We start from the raw sequence: 21,844 nt of genomic DNA, 5'->3' as shown, positions 1-21,844 counted from the left end.
TGGTACTGCAAGTATATAAGTATATCAAAATCTGAATCAGTCATATCCATTCAAACTGATTCTGAAATTTGAGTACTTTCACTTTGATCCCAATAATTTTGTACTTTTACTCAAGTAACATCTTGAATACAGGACTTTTACATATAATAGTATTAGTATTTTCTTTTTATATTGCGGTGTTGCTACTTTCACTTGTTCCTCCACTGCTGTGACACACATGTGACAGTGACATCCTCGGTGGGTTCAGAGTAAATGGATCACTTAAATGTTAAATGGTGCGTTTATATAGCGCCTTTTATCCGGAGCACTTTACCATGTGTGCGTTACAGAGCATATCCATCCATCCACGCACACATTCTCACAGTGACGCCGCAGGAAACCATGCGAGGTGGTGACCCAACCTGTGTCTTGTCTGGCTCCACAATGAGTCACATGGCCGTACTGCACTGTACGTACGTATGAACAGTAAGCCAGAAGAATCCCACACGACTTTTCAATCATGGTCACTCTGATTGTTACAGCCAGTGCCGGCTTAATGGAAGGGCTTTATAGGTGCTGCAGCACAGGGCACCCCACCTTGGGGCTAGTGATGGGTCGTTCATGATCGATTCATTCACAATAATTCATTCTTTGCTGTGAACGTGAACGAACCCGTTCACTTCATGAAACTGTTACGTTGACGATTTCGTTCATATACGATTTTGTCCCTATATACATGCGACACATTGTGAGCTTGTAGATCTGCTATTTTCAAAATATTTTTTTATATTTTATACAATTGAAAACTTGTGAAACTGAACATTCTGCATAATGAGTACTTTCTACTTTTGGTAATTTAAGTACATTTTGATACAAATACTTTTTACTCAAGTAAATCTAGAATTCTGGACTTTTACTTGTATTTTTACATTGCATTATTGATACGTGTAATTAAGTAAAACATTGTAGTACTTTTTCCACCACTGCCACTGTTCCCATAATAAGCCCCAAAAAAGCATTTGGACACGGTGGGACATAAACTTACTGGCCAGGAGCACGGTGACGGTTCGACTGGTCAGAGCCCCCAGGGCGCTGGCGCTCACGCAGCTGTAGGCTCCCTCCACGGCCACGCCGCCGCTCGCCGTCGTCGTCGACGGCCCCCCGCCACCGTCCTCCTCCTCCTGGATGGTGGGGGGCAACAGGAGGAGGGATCCGTTGGGCTGGTGCTGGAGGAAGCGGTACTCCTGATCCCCCCCGTCGTCGAGGTCGTCGTCGTCGTCCGGGGGGGCCAGGAGCCGGCCGTCCTGCAGCCAGGTGACGTTGAAGGGGGTGTCGCTGGCCCCCAGGTTGCACTCCAGCAGCAGGGGGGTCCCGGGCTCCAGCACGGCGTGGACGGGCCCCGCGCCACAGCTCAGCTCCACCGACACAGGTTTCTCTAAAAAAAAGAGGGGGGGGGGGGCAGAGGGGGGGGAAAAGAGATGAAACATTGCAGAAACCTCTTATCTCCATATTTTTACTTTTTAGTTATTTTTTCCCGTAAATTAACGCCCTACTTCAGTTGTCTTCAACGTTTTTCAGCCAAGAACCCCCTAGCTGAGAGAGAGATGAAGCAAGGACCCCCTCTATATTGTATACAATTGTGTTGCAGATTAAACTTTTTTTTTTTTTTTTTTACTTGGTCTGCTCTTTTTTCCCCTCTACACCTAAACCTCTTTGTCAGAAATAGCCGATCTACAAGCTCAAGTTTTGAGCTTGTAGATCTTCTATTTTTAGCTAAAGTTCTCCTCAGAAATGGGATGCTAGTGGTTGATGTAAAAAATATATCACACAAAGATTTGGCGGCCCCCCTGTAGTAACTCTGAGGACCACCTAGGGGTCCCGGACCCCCTGTTGAAGACCCCTGCCCTACTTGATCATAAAGCAAATACACGAAAGCATCAACAGTAGCAGTTCTGCAAGCTCTGCACGAAAAGTGATCGACAACCTTTTGAGATTCAAGGACCCCCACTTTGATATGCATTAGGCCAGCGTTTCTCAAACATTTCCATGCCAAGGACCCCCCAAATTGGTATGTATTTGGCTGTGGACCACCACCTGAAAGGATTTTGCGCCAGGGGACCCATTGTAAAAAATAAATCACATTCTTTCAAGATTTTTTTCTGTTCTTTAAGCTCACGACGCAATACACCGAGAAACATTGTGAGCTTGTACTGTACAGTAGATAGACTATTAATTTTTTTTATAAAATAGGGTTAAAGCGGTTAAACTGACTGTGATACTATATGAACTAATTTAGCTGGATGCCCTGGAACCACCTCAATGACTCCTGGAGGTTCCCCCAGACCGCACTTTGTGAACCAGTGACCTAAAGCAGTGATTCTCATAGTGGGGTCCGGGGACCCCCAGACCTCCTTGGGGAGGTTTCCAGGGGGGCCCCAGCAAAATGTGTTAATATATCATCACGATCATTTTAACCACTTCGTCCATTTATACGTTGGCTATTTTTGAAATTGTTTGAAAGATCTTGAAAATGTTTGGAAGATTTTGAATAATTTTGTTTTAGTTTTTTTTAATAAATCTTCTCTTCTGGGGGTCCCTGGCACAAAACATTTTCAGATGTCCAGAGTCCGCGTCCAAATGCATATCAATTTGGGGGTCCTTGACACGCAAAAGGTTGAGAACCACTGCCCTAGAGACCCCAAATCAAGTTGACAGACTTGAGTTTAGTTTGTACAAGGTGGTGCTTTAGGTAAATCAATGTCACAGACACAGCTCTACACCTGAAAGCCCCACGGAAGTGGATCTATACTTCATTATGCAGTGCGTGTGTGTGTTTCGGTGTCTGTTATGCATGTTGTGTTGTTAAGTGCACTCTGCTTTGTGCGCAGAGCAAGCAAAGTAGTCTAAATTGAGTCTTCACAGCGCAGACACCAGAACAAAGCTTCTGAATAACAACGTCAAACACGCTCCGCTAATTATATTATGGAGCGTAATCCTAAACCACTATAAACTATTTTCTTTTAAGAGAGGAGCTGCTTTTGTCCAGAATTATTTCTCAAGGGGGTGTGATGAATCCCCACAGTCTGACATGCAGTAAACTACACTTCCCTCCCTCTCACCGTCTGTCTGTCTGTCTGTCTGTCTGTCTATCTGCCTCTGTGTGTGTGTGTGTGTCTGCCTCTCTCTCTCTGTGTGTGTGTGTGTGTGTGTGTGTGTGTGTGTGTGTGTGTGTGTGTGTGTGTGTGTGTGTGTGTGTGTGTGTGCGCGCATGTGTGTCTCTCTCTGCCTCTCTAACACGCACGCACACACGCACAGCTTTCCTTCAGATTCTCTCTGGCATTGGATTAATTAAATTAATGGGGATTGGATATTTTCCTTGATTAAATGAGCCCCCCCCCACAACCCCACCCTACAGCAGAGTTTGCTGATGGAGTGGGTAATGCTTTGAAAGACTGTGCTACACTCGCACACACACGCACGCCACTCTGTCCCAAAATGCAAGTACACATCCACCGTGCATACACACATGCTCTTTTAGACATAGGCCTATACATGGGAAAAATCCTCAGTGGAGGCTAAAACACGCACACACACACACACACACACACACACACACACACACACACACACACACACACACACACACACACACACACACACACACACACACACACACACACACACACACACACACACACACACACACACACACACACACACACACACACACACACACACAGCCAAAAGTGATATATAATATTAATATCAAAGACATATTCGCTAACTTGAGCACACACACACACACTTCTCTATGGTGTGTGCATCCAGACACAGATCCCCTCCGCAGCTCTCCTCTCTCTCTCTCTCTCACTTCTCTCCATTTAAACTAAGTAGGTCTCATTAAGTCATTAAAACCTTAGCAGCCGTTTCCTGGTTCGTATCATTGCCAGTGGTTTCACTATAGGCTGGAGCGATGGAGCGTTCTGTGTGTGTGTGTGTGTGTGTGTGTGTGTGTGTGTGTGTGTGTGTGTGTGTGTGTGTGTGTGTGTGTGTGTGTGTGTGTGTGTGTGTGTGTGTGTGTGTGTGTGAGTGATATGGGTAGCCATTACACCCTGTGAACCTGACACACACGGATGTATTTGATCACAAACGCACAGCAGGATGAGTGTTCATTTAACCATTTAAGCCCTATATCTACTTCGTTGTACGACAAATCATGAAAATAAGACAACTCTCTGCATGCGTGAGTGTCCATATATTCCCAATATATCTCGAGGGGCCTGCCAGCCCATTAGGCCGACGGGCCATATTATTCCGACGTCCCAGTAGTCCGACAAACCGACAGACCGGTTTCAAACTCAGCCGAGGACCCGAGGGAATGCCGCGCCCAGTGTGAAGTCAGTGGGATCAGCGGATCTCCAAAGATGTATAAATACACAAATCCCCATATGTGGATGCACATAGTGCTGAGTGATGTAATAGACTGGTCTCCAAGTACTATAATAATAATAATCCCAACCGCTTGTGTTCCTAATGAACATCGCTCCCAACGGGCATCGTTCTCCAAAAAAATATACTTAAATGTACCAAAAGTAAAAGTATTAAATGTTTGAAAATAGCAGATCTACAAGCTCACAAGCTTGTAGATCTGCTATTTTCAAATACCCTATGTACAAAATAGGGCTAAGGTGGTTGATGTATGTTTTATAATGTAATCATTTATATCTGCAAAGTAACTAAAGTTCTCAAATAATTGTAGTGGAGTAAAAGTACAATATTTGCCTCTGAGATGTAGTGGAGTAGAAGTAAAAGTATTGGAAATTGGAAATACTCAAATAAAGTAAAAAATAACGGGTTGTGTTCCTAATGAACATCGCTCCCAACGGTATCAACCTAGTTATTTTTTTATTTTATTTTTTAATAAAACAAAATAAAAATTATAATTTCTCCCAAACAGGGACGCTAGTGCAATCCGTACGTTTCGTATTTTACCATTTGGGCCAGGGTCTCCCACATCATGGGATACCAAACGTCTAACTCTCTACAGCTCTGTGCCAAGACAGAGAGCCTGCTCGCCAGGCGAGATATTGCACCGATGAGCTCGAGGCAGCGCTTATTTATTTATTTAGCCGACACTCTTATCGAGAGAGAGAGAGACTTACAAGTGAAAGATCGGAATAAGCAGAGTAAGCTCTCTGGTCAATAAACAAGGTAAATAATCACATAGATAGAATAGAGTGCAGAGAGAGCAGTGTGGTGTCTCAAAGAAACTAGGATACCAGGTAAACAATGAACCATATCTCTCTAAACAACATACAGCACTGTCTGTCTATGTGTACATTGAAACTACAGAATACCAGGTAAACAATGAACAATGACAAATACATCTGTAAAAGTTACATGATATCTGAATCACATTGTTGACATTTTGCGGTTGAGAAAAACACATCTAGGAGATAAAAAACACGGTGACAAAGATACGTCTGCATAGTAGCCATACAGTACGTTGTTCGGTGTGTATATCGTCTCTGTCGGGTGGAAACCTCATATGTCAAATTCAAACATAGCAAAAGTAGCAGATCAACAAGCTGGACACGCGCGGTTTTGTGCAACACTGTAGTATGATCAAGTAGTTAGCACATGGAGATAAGAGGTCCCTGCCTGACAGCAATGATAAATATACTCTACCATAGAGTTAAAACATCCTTTATTTATTAACTACCAGAACCCCAGCGTTCATATTCTGGGGGGAACATCTGCCAAAAAATTGCCGATCTACAAGCTCACAATGCGTAACAGTTGTAACAAGTTGTTAAAACATGTTCCGGATTGCAGCTTTAACTCTGGGAGTGGAACTGTAACGGTTCATTGAAATAAATGCATGGAGGTGCTTGAAAAACAAGAAGGCATATTAATAGTTAGTCACCAAGTGTGAGAAATAAAATTCCCTCATCTTGATGTTTATGAACTCATTAAGTCATTAAAATGTTGCAGTGTTGCCATGCAACTCTGGGTCTCCTTATGAAGGATCCGGTGTGTGTGTGTGTGTGTGTGTGTGTGTGTGTGTGTGTGTGTGTGTGTGTACATACAGTATAAAGCTGTATTCATTGTGTTGAAGCCAAGCAGCATGTGACCTACTATCATCTTAAAAGTAGGACTAGGTGTTACACTTTTCAAAACGGTTCCACTCGTCCTTTTAGAATGAATCTCATTCATATTCACACACGGCCTAAATGTAATAGAGCATGCGTGCGCACACACGCACACACACAAAGAGACAGACACACTCACAGACACCCGCACGCCCCTATCCCACTCACACACACGCATGCCTGAGCGCGCGCGCACACACACACACACACACACACACACACACACACACACACACACCACACACACACACACACACACACACACACACACACACACACACACACACACACACACACACACACACACACACACACACACACACACACACACACACGTTTGTATTACTATGCTTGTGAGGACATCAATATTTTAGTTTTTTTTTGCCCATTATGAACCCTAAGCCCGAAGACAAAAATGGGCGATCTACAAGCTCACAACGTGTCGCAGCGTAACGCGATATGAGCTTGTAACTTATAAATCTTATTTTTTTAAACCATAAAACATCCATTTCTCTTTTGTGAGGAGCTTGTGGGGCATTTGGCCCTCACAAGTGCAGTAATACACACACACACACACACACACACACACACACACACACACACACACACACACACACACACACACACACACACACACACACACACCACACACACACACACACACACACACACACACACACACACACACACACACACACACACACACACACACACACGCTGTCACGGTCCCACGAGTACGTGGTAGCAGTTAAGAGGGGCTTCTGTGAAGTGGCCATTTTGCTATTTTACTGTGCTAGTGGGATGTGCCGGTGGGAGGGGCAGCGTCCACTCCAGGAGGTGGCTGTTGTGTGTGCTCACACTGAATGGACCACCGGGCACAGTGCCAAGTGGCTCACAGCACACGCATAGTAGTGAGGGAGGAGAATACCATGGAGAGGGAGAGAGAGACAGAGAAACAATGGTGGAGGGGCTAGAGAGAGAGAGAGAGAGAGAGAGAGAGAGAGAGAGAGAGAGAGAGAGAGAGAGAGAGAGAGAGAGAGAATTGAGAGAGAGAGAGGAGAGAGAGAGAGAGAGAGGAGAGAGAGGAGAGAGAAAGAGAGAGACAGAGAAGTTACAGAGATTGTAGTATCAGATAGGGAGCGAGCAAGTTACGGTATATAAAGGGGGCAGGGAAGGGAGGGAGGGAGAGAGAGAGAGAGAGAGAGAGAGAGAGAGATGAGAGAGAGAGAGAGAGAGAGAGAGAGAGAGAGAGAGAGAGAGAGAGAGAGAGAGAGAGAGAGAGAGAGAGAGAGAGAGAGAGAGAGAGAGAGAGAGCGCGAGAGCGAGAGCGAGAGAGAGAGAATGCTGTTGTGGTATCACAACACCACAAAGGCCTTAAAACAAGGCTCCAAACATCCCAAAACAAACTAGTAAGGCTACTTCTTCTTGGCCTCAATCACAAAACCCATCTAACCCCTGCTCATTTTGCTAGGATTGGATGGCTTAGGGTTGAGGACAGAGTACAGCAACTTACAATGGGCCTGGTCTTCAAGATACACCACAACATTGGTATCCTCCTGTATTTGTCAAAATACTTCCAAAACGTTAACGAAGTCCACGATCATAACACCAGAGGCAGCTCCACGATCATGTTCAACACAGATTTGGCTCAACAAAGGGAATGAACTCGTTCTCATGCTATTCAACAAAAATGTGGAATGCCCTACCAAAAGGAGTAAAGGAGTGTAAAACCCTACTCACTTTCAAAACTGCCCTAAAGATACACCTTAGGAGGCTGCAATTCGCCAATTAAAAAAAAAAACGTTTTTTTTAAAGTGAGCTTCCATCACTGTGATGACCACTGTGATGACCACACCGCCCACTTCACACTGGGTGTGGTTTTTTTCCTTCTCTTGTACATATTTTACTCTTCATACCAGTAACCTGTAAGCTGATTGTTTGACGTTCTGTATAGTAGTGTGTATATCTGTCTGTCTCTTATGTCATCATGATTTGTGTGCATGGGGATCTCATCTTAAACAAGCTCAGTGCTTAATGAGTCTTCCAGTTTAGTAGACCTTGTATTGTGAATTTGTACTTCCATGTACTGTTGTTCTCATGTCTTACTAAATAAGGTGCATCAATCAATCAATCAATCAATCAATCAATCAATCAATCAATCAATCAATGTGAATGACCTGAGAGACAAGGCAAGAAGGGCTTTCTATGCAAAAGGAACATCAAGCTAGACATCATATCACAATTAGAACCTGGCTAAAAAGATTTAATTCCGTTGCCAACCAAGAACTTGAAAAAATGTGTACCTCAATTCTCTGCATCCCATAGGAAGACGCTAAACAATGCATGCAGAGCAGAATTAGGAAGATACCCACAAATTATCAAAATAAAAAAGAGCATTTGCATTTTATAAATCACATAAAAGAACCATAACAAAGCCCTCACCTATACAGAGAACACCTACAGGGTTGTCTGGTTGTTCAGGGACTGTGCACACAAAACACAAGCAGAGCCACCAGACAGAAAACCCACTGGAATGAACCAAATTATAAGAACACAAAAAAAAAGTCTTGCTGACATGCAGTATTGGAAAGAGTCAACCCAAAAGCAGAGCAAAATGGAATGCTACTGTATTTGGCCCTAGACAGAGAATACACAGTGGCAGAATACCTGAGCACTGTGACTGATAAAAATCTAAGAAAAGCTTCGACTAGGTACAGTACAGATTCAATGAACACAGCCTCACAATAGAGGAAGGTCACCACAGGCAGACCTTGCTCCCATGAGAAGACAGACTGTGCACTCTCTGCACACAAAATGAGTTGGAAACTGAGCTACATTTTCTAAGCACCTGCCCACTGTGAGAATTACATCAGAGACATATACCTGTACCTCCCAAAGGTTACACACAAAACATCACCGACAAAAAAACTCCCATATCTGATGGGTGAAGTACAACATGTGCGTCGCACACGTTGTGAGTGACACCTTTGTATGATGATGTATGAAATAAAGAGAGCGAGAGAGAGAAAGAGAGAGAGAGAGGGGGAGAGAGAAAGAGGTCTCTGACAGTTTATTTTCTAATCAGACAGGGTTTTAGAGGAAGGTGTAACAGTGCTCTCAGCGCTGTCAACAGCTGTTCAGTTCACCATGCAGGACGCTACAGTGTCTTCTTCACAATAAGAGCCTGACAGAGAGCAAAATTGTTCACACTGACTGCAGCCAAAGCCGATTTGTGTCTCAAATCTGACCTTTAGGACTGACTGTCCACACTGTTGTTTGCAAATGATCGAATCGGACATAAACCTGTCATGTGACAATACAACCGAATCTGATATTTCTTGTGCATTCAGACATCGCCAAAGAATTGTAAATCAGACTGCAGTGTCAGAGAGCGCCCAGACTGATTCATCTTTAAAAAAATAAAGATTTGAATTGCATTTCAAATCCGATTAGCAAAAATCAGTTCCCATGTGGTTTTATGGTGTTCAGACTTGATCAAAAATCTCATTCCAAAAGGAATAGGCCAGAAAATCTTTGCCTTTGTGTGAACAATAGCCAGAGAGAGAGAGAGAGAACAAGACAGAGGATCAGAGTAACCCGGCACTGAGCATGTTCTCTTGCCTGTCCCCTGCCTGCGCTGACAGTGACAGGGACACTCCATGGCTCCCATGGCCTCGGTGGCTCTCAGCTAAGGTTTCCCCATGCCTGCTGTTTTAGTTACACAATACCCCAGGCCTTTAATGAACTAGAGAGACCCGCCGACATGTACGGCTCAGAGGAAAAACATCAGGGGAAAAAGAATCACGCTAAGCAAAGTACACGCTGATCCCCCCGTGCTCTACCATTTCCGAACAAACAATGTGTATTTTAGATCTCTTGTTTGTTGTTCAAGGGTTTGCCTCGTCGGCTCATATATTTGGCCCGTTCAGCTGTTCTCGGTAGAAAACAATGATTGAATGTGAATGGTATTGGATATAATGTTGTTAAGTATGAGGGTGAGGATTGTGGTAGCTATTGTTTGATAAAGACCAGACAAAACGACAGATATATGATCGACAGATTTACGGACGGACGGTAGAACGAACGAACAGGCAACTATTTAAAGAAACTATAGTAACTTTAAGTTGTATCAGTAGCATTATTGCTGTCGTCAATACGTTACGTTTAGTGACTGGTCTTCTCATTCAGGCCCTCTCTCCAAAAGCTCAACATTTTACAGATTTTTTACTTAAACAAATACCTAAATACCTAAGTTTTGTGTCAGCCTGTTCCGCTTCCTTTGCCCTGTAAAGCCTTCTTCCAGTTCAACAGTGATGTGCACAACTTCAAAGACATGCAAATCAGTTACGGTACATAGACTCCCAAAGTTCTGCACTGGTCTGTGCCAATTTTCTCTATCTAGCTATAGGGGGGCTCAGTTATGGAGCAGCTACAGTATATTGAGATTTCATTTCAGTCTATCGGAATCAGAATTACTTTGTCAATTTCCCTAAGTACTTATATACTGTACATAACGAATATGAAATACCGTTCCCCCTCAGGCACTTGCAGTGCAACATAAAACATCAAACCATTTAAAAAAAACATCATAAAAAGACCAAAACTAAAACACAACATACGGTAGACAAATATAAAAAAATATATATATGTATCACGTGCAATTCATCTAAAAGTTACCAGCACAGCATATCCTATATTAAAATTGGCTGAAGGGATGACCGGCGGGCGGGCGGGTGGACCACTTCGTCACGCTCATGTCACTGTGACTCAACCATAACCATATAAGGAGTTCCCACTGCATATATGCCCAAATATGGAGTGTGTTGTCTAACCTCAATGTGTTGTCATGGCATCATGCGCAAACAAATCAGTCAGTTTCATATATGGGCACAAAAGAGGACATGCCCATATATGGGCATATACTGATGACATCAGGGATCTTCATATATGGGCATATTGGTCGGATCAGCGGCGCGACGTAGGTGTGAGGACCGCGTAGCGGCCCGAACCTCTTGTATAGGTAAAGTGCCATTGTGCAATCCCTAAAAAGGTTACCAGCACAGCTTAGTAAAGTGCTGTTGTGCTTTTCAAAAGTGCAATTACATCATGTCCAGTCAAGTACAGTCCAATCAGTTTAGGTCAGTTGTTTGTCCACTTTAGTCAAGTCTACTTCACTACAGTCTACTTTAAATACAGGATTAGGACATGTTTGATGAACCAAACCTAACAGTACACACATACTCACTCCCACACACCCACACCCCAAGCACCCTTCTTCTTTTCTATTGATATTTCTTTCTTTTTGTTGTATTTATGCTTACTCTGTGTATCTATGTCTTTATTTTTGTTACTTTTCTGTTTGCATTGTATTTGTTGATGTGAAAGGAGCTGAGATTAACTTTATAAACCCCAGAGAGTATTTTTCAATCTCACCGGTCCGGCACAACCTGCATGTGTTAGGTTTTAGTTGACTATGTTGTTTTGTTGTATTGTGCAAATAAACAAATACATGAAAATGTTATTGTTGCATGGTAATGCAGTTTAAAGTGTGGATTGATTTTAAAAGTATGTGCTCAAGGGCTTGTGGGGAAACTCCAATACCTGGCAGTTGAGAGTCATCTGCTGAACACCCAGTCTGTTTAACCCATTAAGACCGGGAAAGCATCTGTCATTTTAGATTTGAACCACTTTAACCATTATCTTATGCTTTTGTCTATTAAAAAATAGCAGATATGCAAGCTAATAGCGCGGCACCGAGTGCGACGCTATGAGTTTGTAGATCTGCTATTTTTTGCAAAATCAAATATTTGCACACATTTTCAAGATTTTTCGAAAATAGCAGATCAAGCTCGTAGATCTTGTAGATCTGCTATTTTTGAATAGCCAAAGAAATCTTAAAATGACACAGATGCGTTCCCGGTCTTAATGGGTTAACGCTGCAAGAAGCTATAGTATAAGACTCCTCTTATCCTTATATGTCAATGAGTTGCATATTGTTGCATTCTGGGTTAGATTTTCTGACATTTTCTGACATTCGTGCATATCTTTTTGACATTTTGAGCTGAAGTCTTTAAAATGGTATTGTTAGCTTTGCCTTTTCTCTGTGGTAGCTTTGTTGTAGCTCAGCTATTCCCAGTTTAGCTAAGTTAGACCACTTAAGCCATATACAGAATACTTGAATAACTTCACTGGAGTATTTCAAATTCTCAGTACTTTTACTTCTACTCCACTACATCTCAGAGGCAAATATTGTACTTTTACTCCACTACAATTATTTGAAAACTTTAGTTACTAGTTATTTTGTAGATTCTGATTATTATTACAAAAAATACATTACCCACTTCAGCCCTATATACATTTTGGCCATTTGAAAATAGCAGATCTACAAGCTCACAGTGCGATGTGACACATTGTGAGCTTGTAGATCTGCTAATTTCTAAAGATTTTTTACACATTTATACATTTGAAAACTTGTGAAATGGGACATTCTGCCTAATGAGTACATTCTACTTTTGGTACTTTAAGTACATTTTGGTGTAATACTTTTGTACTTTTACTCAAGTACATTTTTAATTCCGGACTTTTACTTGTAACAGAGTATTTCTACATTGAAGTATTGATACTTTTCCTTAAGTAAGAAATGTGAGTACTTTTTCTCCACCACTGCAATTTACAAATTAAGCATTTAGCAGATGCCGATATCCGGAGCAACATGTGCAAGATCATAATGAGCAGAGTGAGCATGAACTCTAGTCAGTGAAAAAGGCAAAAGAAAGAGAACAGAATCACATGAATAGAGTGCAGACTGAGAGAGAACAATGTAGTGAACCTAGTAAACAATGAACCTAGCATCTGTCAAAACAACAGGCTATCTAAATAGCATTCTGTATATTTGAAGCTACCAGTTGAACCAATGAACCCAGCATCTGTCTAAACAATGTCTTAACGTTTCTGGTCGAGAAAAACAAATCTAAGAAACAAAAACGCGATAGCTTCCCCCGACATGGAATGTTGAAATATGGATATACGAGGTTCCTGGCTGACAGCAACGTCATACTTCACGCATACATACTTCACACATGCAGCTTCAGAACACAGGCATATTCACTGTTATAATCCTCACTGTTAATGTAACCATTTAACCACCAACGCCCTATACCCTGTATAGTAGGGGGCACTAAGTGAAAAATCGTTACGCGGCGGATAAAAGCATGAAATTTGATACAGATGTCCCTTGGGTCATCCTAAAACATCCTAGAAGGGGTGCCCAAAAAAATCTTAAACAGGAAGTGAGTTATGGACAAAATCCAAAATGGCCACCTAAACTGTTGACCGTTGACTCAAAAGACACCAAAAGAATCTCCAAAAAGCATAAAATGTGGCACACATGTCCCTTGGGTCATCCTAAGACATCCTAGAAGGGGTGCCCAAAAACATCTGAAACAGGAAGTGAGTTATTGACTAAATTGAAAATGGCCGCCTACAGTGTTGAAAGATGATGCAAGATACCTAAAGAATCTCATAAAAGCATGAAATGTGGTACAAATGTCCCTTGGGTGATCTGAACGCATCCTACAAGGGGTGCCCAAAAAGGTTTTAAACAGGAAGTGACCGCCTAAAGCAGTTGACACAAAAGAAAACATAAAGGAACGTCATAAAAGTGTATAATTTGGTACGTACATTGAGTGCTTCTTAATATATCCTAGAAGGGGTTATTTATTTGTTTGTTTGCTTGTTTATTAAACTTTTTAGGAAGGGACCATGTTGAAGAAATTCTAAATGGCTGTTTAAACAGTTGACCATGGCAGTCTGCATATTATGCAGACTCAATACGACAGGTTATGCAGTGCATAACCTGCCCTTATTTTGTAGTCTACCTTCTGTTTTCATTTCTACATCACTTATTTTACTTTCTGCATTATTTTTTTTTTGAATCTTCTTTATTTATCTAACTCTCTGCATATTCTTATTTATTTTACTCTGCATCTTATCTTACTCTGCATATTCTTATTTTACTCTCTGCATCTTATTTATTTTGCACTCTACATCTTCTTGCTTGTTTTACACTCTATATTCTCATGTATTTTCTTCTTGATCATTACTGTTCTTTTGTGATTAGTGTTTAGTAACTACATGTATTCATGTGTGCCATTTCGCAACTACCAGCACATTGGCATAATGCTCTGCAAGGTAACCAAGCATCCCGGCATCTGCACTTTCTCGAACAGAAGGGCTCAGCTTTGCAGCCACACTTGAGTTCTCTACAAACTTAAGCAGCCTCTGGCAAGAGTGTCCATAAAGGTGTCCACGAATCAGCGACCCTAATCCATCCATATTTGTCAGGAGATGGTAGAGATTGCATAGCTTTCAGGCTTCTGGACCAAATGCCAGATTGGCTGCTCGATTTGAATATTGTAGCAGTGCAGCCCGTGTGGGAGGAGTGTTTTCCATTGAGAGACTATTAAAACTTTTTTTGGCACCCCTTAGAATGCATTCAGATCACCCAAGGGACATTTGTACCAAATGTGTCTTTTGCATCATCTGTCAACACTGTACACGGCCATTTTCAATTTAGTCAATAACTCACTTCCTGTTTCAGATAATTTCAGGCACCCCTTCTAGGATGTCTTAGGATGATCCAAGTTGCCAAATTGTATGCTTTTATGAGATTCTTTAGTTGTCTTTTGAGTCAATCGATAACACTGTAGGCGGTCATTTTCAATTTTGTCAATGACTCACTTCCTGTTTAAGATTTTTTTGGGCACCCCTTCTAGGATGTTTTAGGATGACCCAAGGGACATCTGTATCAAATTTCATGCTTTTATCCGCCGCGTAACGATTTGGCCATTTTTGGTGGTTAGTACCCCCTACTAATAGCAGAAACCTCTTATCTCCATATTCTAACCTTTTGTGTTTTTTAAACGAATGAACAAATGAACGCCCTACGTAGGGATGCAAATTATCGATTCATTCATTATTTCATAGTTGATAACCTTATTGATCGATTAATTGATTAATTGATAAGCAGCGTCTTTAGGACCAAAAGTAAAATTCCTGTCCGAAACCGGAAATGAGTGCAGAAACATAATTGCAATGATGTATATAGCATTAACGAGAGTCAACAGGCATCAGCTGGACACAGACACACACACACCTCCCCTCTGCAGTGCTCTGTATGGAGTCTGTCACATTTCTCTCCAAAAACCCTTGAATATGATGGAATATGATTAAGTATTATGTGATTATGGTAAGCTCACATTTGATATCACACACACCATACCTGTAACTTTCACTGCCAAAAAAGTTTTTTTCATTATTGTCTCCGCCAGGCCGAAAGGCATGGCGCGAGAGTATGTTTTGCACCCTGTCCGTCCGTCCGTCCATGTGTCCTGTCCGTCCGTTAGCAATTAAAGGGATATTTCACTTTCAAAAAAGCTTTTGGTGATTGTATCGTCTACTCAGGCTTTTGTGAGCCCCGCAGACAGTTTTTAAGTTGCTTGATTCAATATTTAGATATTAGATATTCATTTTATCAGACCTATACAAACCCATTGTAACTTCAAACATTTTAACATGTTACATATTCATCAAAAACACCCGTCCTTGGTTCTGGTGACTCATACCGGCCCCCTAATACGCGAGGGGGCCGTGTTTTTTCAATTACTTTTTTCATTTATTTTAAATATTTTTTTTGGAAAATGAAAAAAATAAAATACAATAACAAAATTAAATAAAATAAATGAAAAAACATCTCGGAAAAACACGACCCCCTCACGCATTAGGAGGGCAGGGTGAGTCACCAGAACGGGTGTTTTTGATTAATCTAACATGGTTAAAATTGAGTTTGAAGTTACAATGGGTTTGTATAGGAAGGGGGCGTGTCTGATAAAATGAATATCAAATATCTAAATACTGAATCGAGCAACTTAAAAACTGTCTGGGGGGCTCACAAAGGCTTGAGTAGATGACAAAATCACACAAATCTCCGGCACCGTTGGCCCGGTCGCTGCGAAACTGTACTCCCTCGATGCCAATTCAGAACCACTGCCCCAAATTTTTCACATGGGCCTGTTAGAGCGCCACCAGGAGGCCGATTTGTGCAAAACCCATTTTTTGACATTACAGATTTCATCCAAACGTCATGCAAATCGGTACATAGTATCTCTATAGTCAGGTGATCAACCTGGATCTGTTTGATTTTCCACATTCCATCCTCATTGGCTAAGGTTGGCTTCCACAGTTTGCAGGATTGGTCCGTCTTGAACAAAATGCCTCAAATGATGAACGCAGCTTGCGATTTCCGTGAAATTTCACTCGCACATTCCCACCCAAAGTATCAAAAGTAGCAGATCGATATGCGACGCGAGCTTGAATCCTGAATTAGTAACCGTTGCGGATATGTGAGGTTTCCACCCGACAGAGACGATATATACAGTAGATAGATTTTCCAGTCCTATATCGATGCTGTTCTGCACCAGTTGCCCCCTCATCTCTCTCTGCTGAATCTTTCATCACCTGCTTTGATACCCAGGTCGATGGTATAAACAGAGCCTCTGTCTCCCAGCTCCGACGCTGTGATTCTAAACCTCTTTAATTCCAAGGACCCCCGGTTTGATATGCATTAGGCCCACGACCACCATTTGATACCTTTTTCTTTCTTTCTTTTCTTTAATCTCTCTGACCCCAATCAACTCTGTAAAATCCCCTGTGTTCAATTAATATGAGAGTGTACAAATGGAACCAAATGGACCTGTGTACTCTCTCAAGAGTTACAGACCCCGCAATGGTGCAAGAAGTATTCAGATTCTGGACTTCAGTAAAAGTAGTAATACCACAATGTAGAAATACTCTGTAACAAGTAAATGTCCTTGTACTTAAACCAAAGTACAAAAGTATTAGCATCAAAATATACAGTAGAAAAGGTTAAAGTACTCATGCAGAATGGCCATTTCAGTAATATATATATCATGTTATTGGACTATAATTATTGATCATTAACCACTTAAGCGTTGTGAGCTTGTTTATCTGCTATTATCAAAAGATTTGGAAGATATTTTTAATGATTAATTATTAATCATATAAATGTGCAAAGTAACTAGTAGCTAAAGCTGTCAAATAATTGTAGTGGAGTAAAAAGTACAATAGTATCCTTTGAGTGGAGTAGACAGTATGAAATACTCAATACTCTAGTAAAGTAAAAGTTGACACTGTACTTAAGTACAGTAAATGTACTTAAAAAGAGGTTGTGCCATGGTTTTGCACCTTTTCTGTTTTTCATGTGTCTATGAGGTTGATAGAACTTTATTAAGCCCCTGGTGGTGTTTTTTTTTTTTTTTTATAATTTTTATCCCGCGATTTTTGTAACCCATTTTTTTCACCCGGTGCCAATTTCCTAAGTGATCCTGGGCACTACACCAGCCCTACACCAGTATTACACCTGTCACCCCACAGTAGGGAGGCCAGGGCCGAGCTCATGCTTCCTTCAGGCATGAGAGCCAACTGACCTTCTTGTCACCCGACAGGGGGGAGTTTCCCTGGTTGGACGTAGCGCGTGGAAGGAACACGTTATTCCAACCAGTTCCCTTCCCCTCCATCAGGCGCCCCGGCTGTCATGGGGGAGGCGGTATAGTGACCAGGATTACTACATGTTTTTGTGAGGGTATTAACTACCCTAGGAGACACGGGGAGAACATGCAAACTCCACACAGAGTAGGCCCTTTCGCCAACCCCACCTAGGGTATGGGCGCTGATGACGCGGAGGAGAAGACACGCCCCCAGTGCCCACAGCGTCCCCGGCGGGAATCGAACCCAGGACCTTCTAGCTGTGAGGCGACAGCGCTACCGACTGCGCCACCGTGCCCCTACCCTGGTGGTGTTTTTATGGTGTTTTATGTCTTCTCTGACTATTTTGAGTTTCTTCCTGGAGGCTGAAACCTTGAGGGTCAAACGTGCCATATAAAACAAACAAAAAAACACCAATGTGGTGTTTTAAAAAAAAGAAAACACCTTTTTCTCTGCTTTCTGTTGTTGTGGAGGAAAACCACTCCTCAGTCCTTATTCAACTGCCCATATACATGGAATATGAAAAAAATCTCCGAGTGTACGAGACCCCGCTACGTCTTTTTCCGCGATCGGCGGGTTGATCGCTGTGAAGAATAATATTCTATGATTTTTCAAAGGTGAGTGAAAACACTCAATAATCACACTGTGGCAACTAGACAATGTTTTTTTCTGGCACTGAATGAGTTAACTAATTAACCTTTAAACCCACTAACCCAGGATATACACATAAAAGAGTATAAATACTTCGTAATACTTTCAAGATTTAAAAAAATATATGTTTAAAAATAGCAGATGTACAAACTCGTAGCGCGTCACTTGAACATCTTCTATTTTTGAATAGCCAACATATAAAATATGGATTAAGTGGTTAAAATGATTGTGATGCTGTATTAACAAATTTTTCCGGGGACCCCCTGGAACCCCGCCAAGGACCCCTTTCGGTCCCCGGACCCCACTTTGAGAACCAATGCACTAAATGCTTAAATTGTACTTGTAGAGATGAGCAGACAGTCAGACAGATTACATTACATCCACTTAGGCTGATCGTGTTCGAATAATGTCAAAAGGTTTCTACCGCTTCTAAATGGAGAAATTGATTTCTCTACTGTTCAGAAATCACATAGATAATTATATATTTTCTTCTTGTTTATTATTCGTTGTTTTTTTTACATCGATTTTTATCTCTCAACACTTGTTTGTCCAAAATCCGTTACTTGCAGGAAATGGGAATAACCCTGAGAAAATAACCTGTGTGGATCCAAACGGATCGAATGTAGTTATTATGTAGTCACTAAGCTCCTGTTACAGTAATACTTTTCATTGGTTCAATATCAATAAAAACCACAGACAGACTTAAACACTTTCAGACTGGTATCCCTATCGTGAAAATAGCATTTCTACAAGTCGCGATGCAAGCTTGTAGATCTGCTATTTGTGTTACCTTTGTGCGACATTGTTGTACAACAAAGTTAGGGCTTACGTTTTTTTTCACGCCAGGACAACCCCAACGAAGGCTGGGGTCTATGTTTGACATGGGGTCTATGTTTATGAACTGCGTGACTCTATATGAATACAGCTTCTTTTGTGCTTCTACTTCTACTCGTGTACATTGTGCCTTCTGCAATCTTTTTAGATTTCTGTTGCATTATTGTTGCCATTTCATTGATGGTTCTCTGTGACTATTTGGTGTTGAAGGAAAATAGGAGTGCAAGTATAGACCCCTGGGGCCTTAAGTGGTTAAAAGAGAACAAGAAGACAGCCAGTACTCAAAGAATGTCCTTTTCACATTATTTATTTTGCCTCAACTAGACCTAATTGGTCTTCCTCAGCGTTGTCCGTTGCTCTTTCTGGGTGAGGCAAAATACATCTACAAGTATGTGAAAAGGACATTCATTGACTGCTGGCTGTTTCCAACTTGTGGTATAGTTGGGCCTTGAGACTTTTATTTAATTCGGAGTATTGCAGGCATTCTGTTTTGCAGTTATTTTGTTTAGTAGTTAAAAACCTTGTTCCTCTTGAAAGACTGAAGTGTTTTGAACAGAGAACTAATGTACTTCTGATCAATATGGCTGTGTTCTCATTATTGAGGAGAGGTTACTCTGCTAATATACTGGAAGTATGACTCACCCTGAATTCAAATTGTGTGTAGATGACAGATATAAAAGTAGTTGAATTTTGCATTTAATGTCCTAATCATACATAAATACAATAATACAATGCACTGTTGAACAACAAAAACAGTTAACCACTTTCAAAAGAGAAAGGGAAAATCCAAGGGCAGTGCAAATGTATTTGTTGGCATGCAAATAATGCATTAACAATGGTAAAGTGAGGTTATGGTTTTCTTCCATGTTTTTCTTTCCCATAGTGATTGGCAAGTATTGTGTATTTTGCAGTAAATTGGCTAAGGACTAGAAAGGCCATATTTTTTGCTAATTCTTCTTCTCCCTTGGCCAAAATAAATCTGAACAATACAAAGTCCTTTATGTTCTGTACGTTGATTGCCCTCTTTTTCTTTTTGCCGTTTATGTTTGTGTGAGTCTTGGTGTTTTGTTTTGTTGTCTCTTGTCCTGTTAGTCTGGTGTTTATCGGCCTCTTGCAATGTTGGTGCTCTGATGTAAAATAAATAAAATGTTTGAAAGAAACAAAGAGCAGAGCAGACAGACTGTGATGAGAGGGGTCAATCCGTACAAAACATCCAAAGAAACAGTGCTGAATGAGAAGTAGATTGCCTCATACATTAAAGGTGCAGTGCAGTGCATTTTGTGTTAAAATGAGTATTAAATAGCTCTATATTCTGATAGCCAGTGGTGTAAAGTAACTAAGTATAGTTACTGTACTTAAGTCTAATTTTGATGTATTTTGACTTTAGCCGAGTATTTCCAATTTTCAATACTTTTACTTCTACTCCACTACATCTCAGAGGCACATATTGTACTTTTACTCCACTACAATTATTTGAAAACTTTAGTTACTAGTTACTTTGTAGATTCGGATTATTATTACAAAACTTCAGCCCTATATGCATTTCGGCCGGGCCTGTTTTAACCAAAAAAGACCACTTACTCTACCTTTGAGGTAAAAAAATATTAAATAAATTATCATAATCGGCAAGAGGCAAAAGTTTTAAATAATGGTGATATTGATTTTAAGTAATCACCCAGCACCAGGTGCCGTACGGTAGTTGTTGTTGACGACTCGGAAACTCCTGCACCGACATCACTTTGCTTTAATAGTCAGAAATTACTTTTCCTGGGCTCGTCCTCCCATGACACTGTGAAAAATGTCAGTATGCCCGCTGCACTGCTCTCAAGAGGTACGGAAAAGCAGCCATTTGATTGGCCATGATTGAGTCCTCCTGCCAAAGATTGAATCTTCCCGCAACTCACCCACTGACAATACATTAAGCCTAATCCAACCCATCTCACCGCTGTGTGCGATGGGTACTCGAGTCGTAGAGCACTTATTACCGATGTTCGGACTGTTATTGTCAAGGACTGCATGATGTTCTATTCTATTTTTTAAAACTTCTATAGAACATTTAACTTATGCATACACAATAAAAAATTACACACAAACTTAACTGAAGTTAATATATTATATATATTGTTTTAAACTTTTGGAAAAATAACAGATCTACAAACTCCTAAAATAGGGACACCAGGTTGAAATGGGGGTTAAAAATTGTGACAAATCGACTGCATAATTGCTGATACCAACGTCATCAAAGAAGTCAAATAATGGCCGATAATATGGGTCTGGCATAAGTCAGAAACACTGAATGTTTGGTCCTGGACGGATATGCATATCAGTGTCCCTCCAGGGAACATGGACCTCGTCATGGACTCTGTCACACCTGGGATGAACAGGGACAGTATTGAGAACTGTATGGATAACATGTGTCATGTGAAACCCATTGGGTCAGTGCGATATGCCCGTCCACCAGTGGAGGAAAGTAACTAATGTACTCAAGTACTGTACTTAAGTACAATTTGGAGGTACTTTTACTTTACTGGAGTATTTCCAATTTTCTATACTTTTACTTCAACTCCTCTAATACATCTCAGAGACAGATATTGTGCTTTTACTCTACTACAATTATTTGAAAACTTTGGTTACGTTGTAGATTTTGATTTGATTACCAAACCACT

At 41.1% G+C, this 21,844-nt stretch overlaps 1 protein-coding gene across 1 annotated transcript in view; it reads right to left on the bottom strand.

The window, feature by feature from the left end:
• Positions 1 to 21,844, bottom strand: part of igdcc4 (immunoglobulin superfamily, DCC subclass, member 4) — a gene marked incomplete at its 3' end in the record, with an annotated part of 159,834 nt that overhangs the window by 107,441 nt on the left and 30,549 nt on the right. The window contains 1 exon segment of the mRNA XM_080432814.1: positions 1,025 to 1,414. Within this exon segment, the coding sequence (XP_080288940.1) occupies positions 1,025 to 1,414 (390 nt within the window).

Source organism: Gymnoscopelus braueri, assembly GCF_963280865.1.
Source record: "Gymnoscopelus braueri genome assembly, chromosome: 1".
Taxonomy (NCBI): Eukaryota; Metazoa; Chordata; class Actinopteri; order Myctophiformes; family Myctophidae; genus Gymnoscopelus; species Gymnoscopelus braueri.
This window is presented reverse-complemented; position numbering and strand designations above follow the sequence as displayed.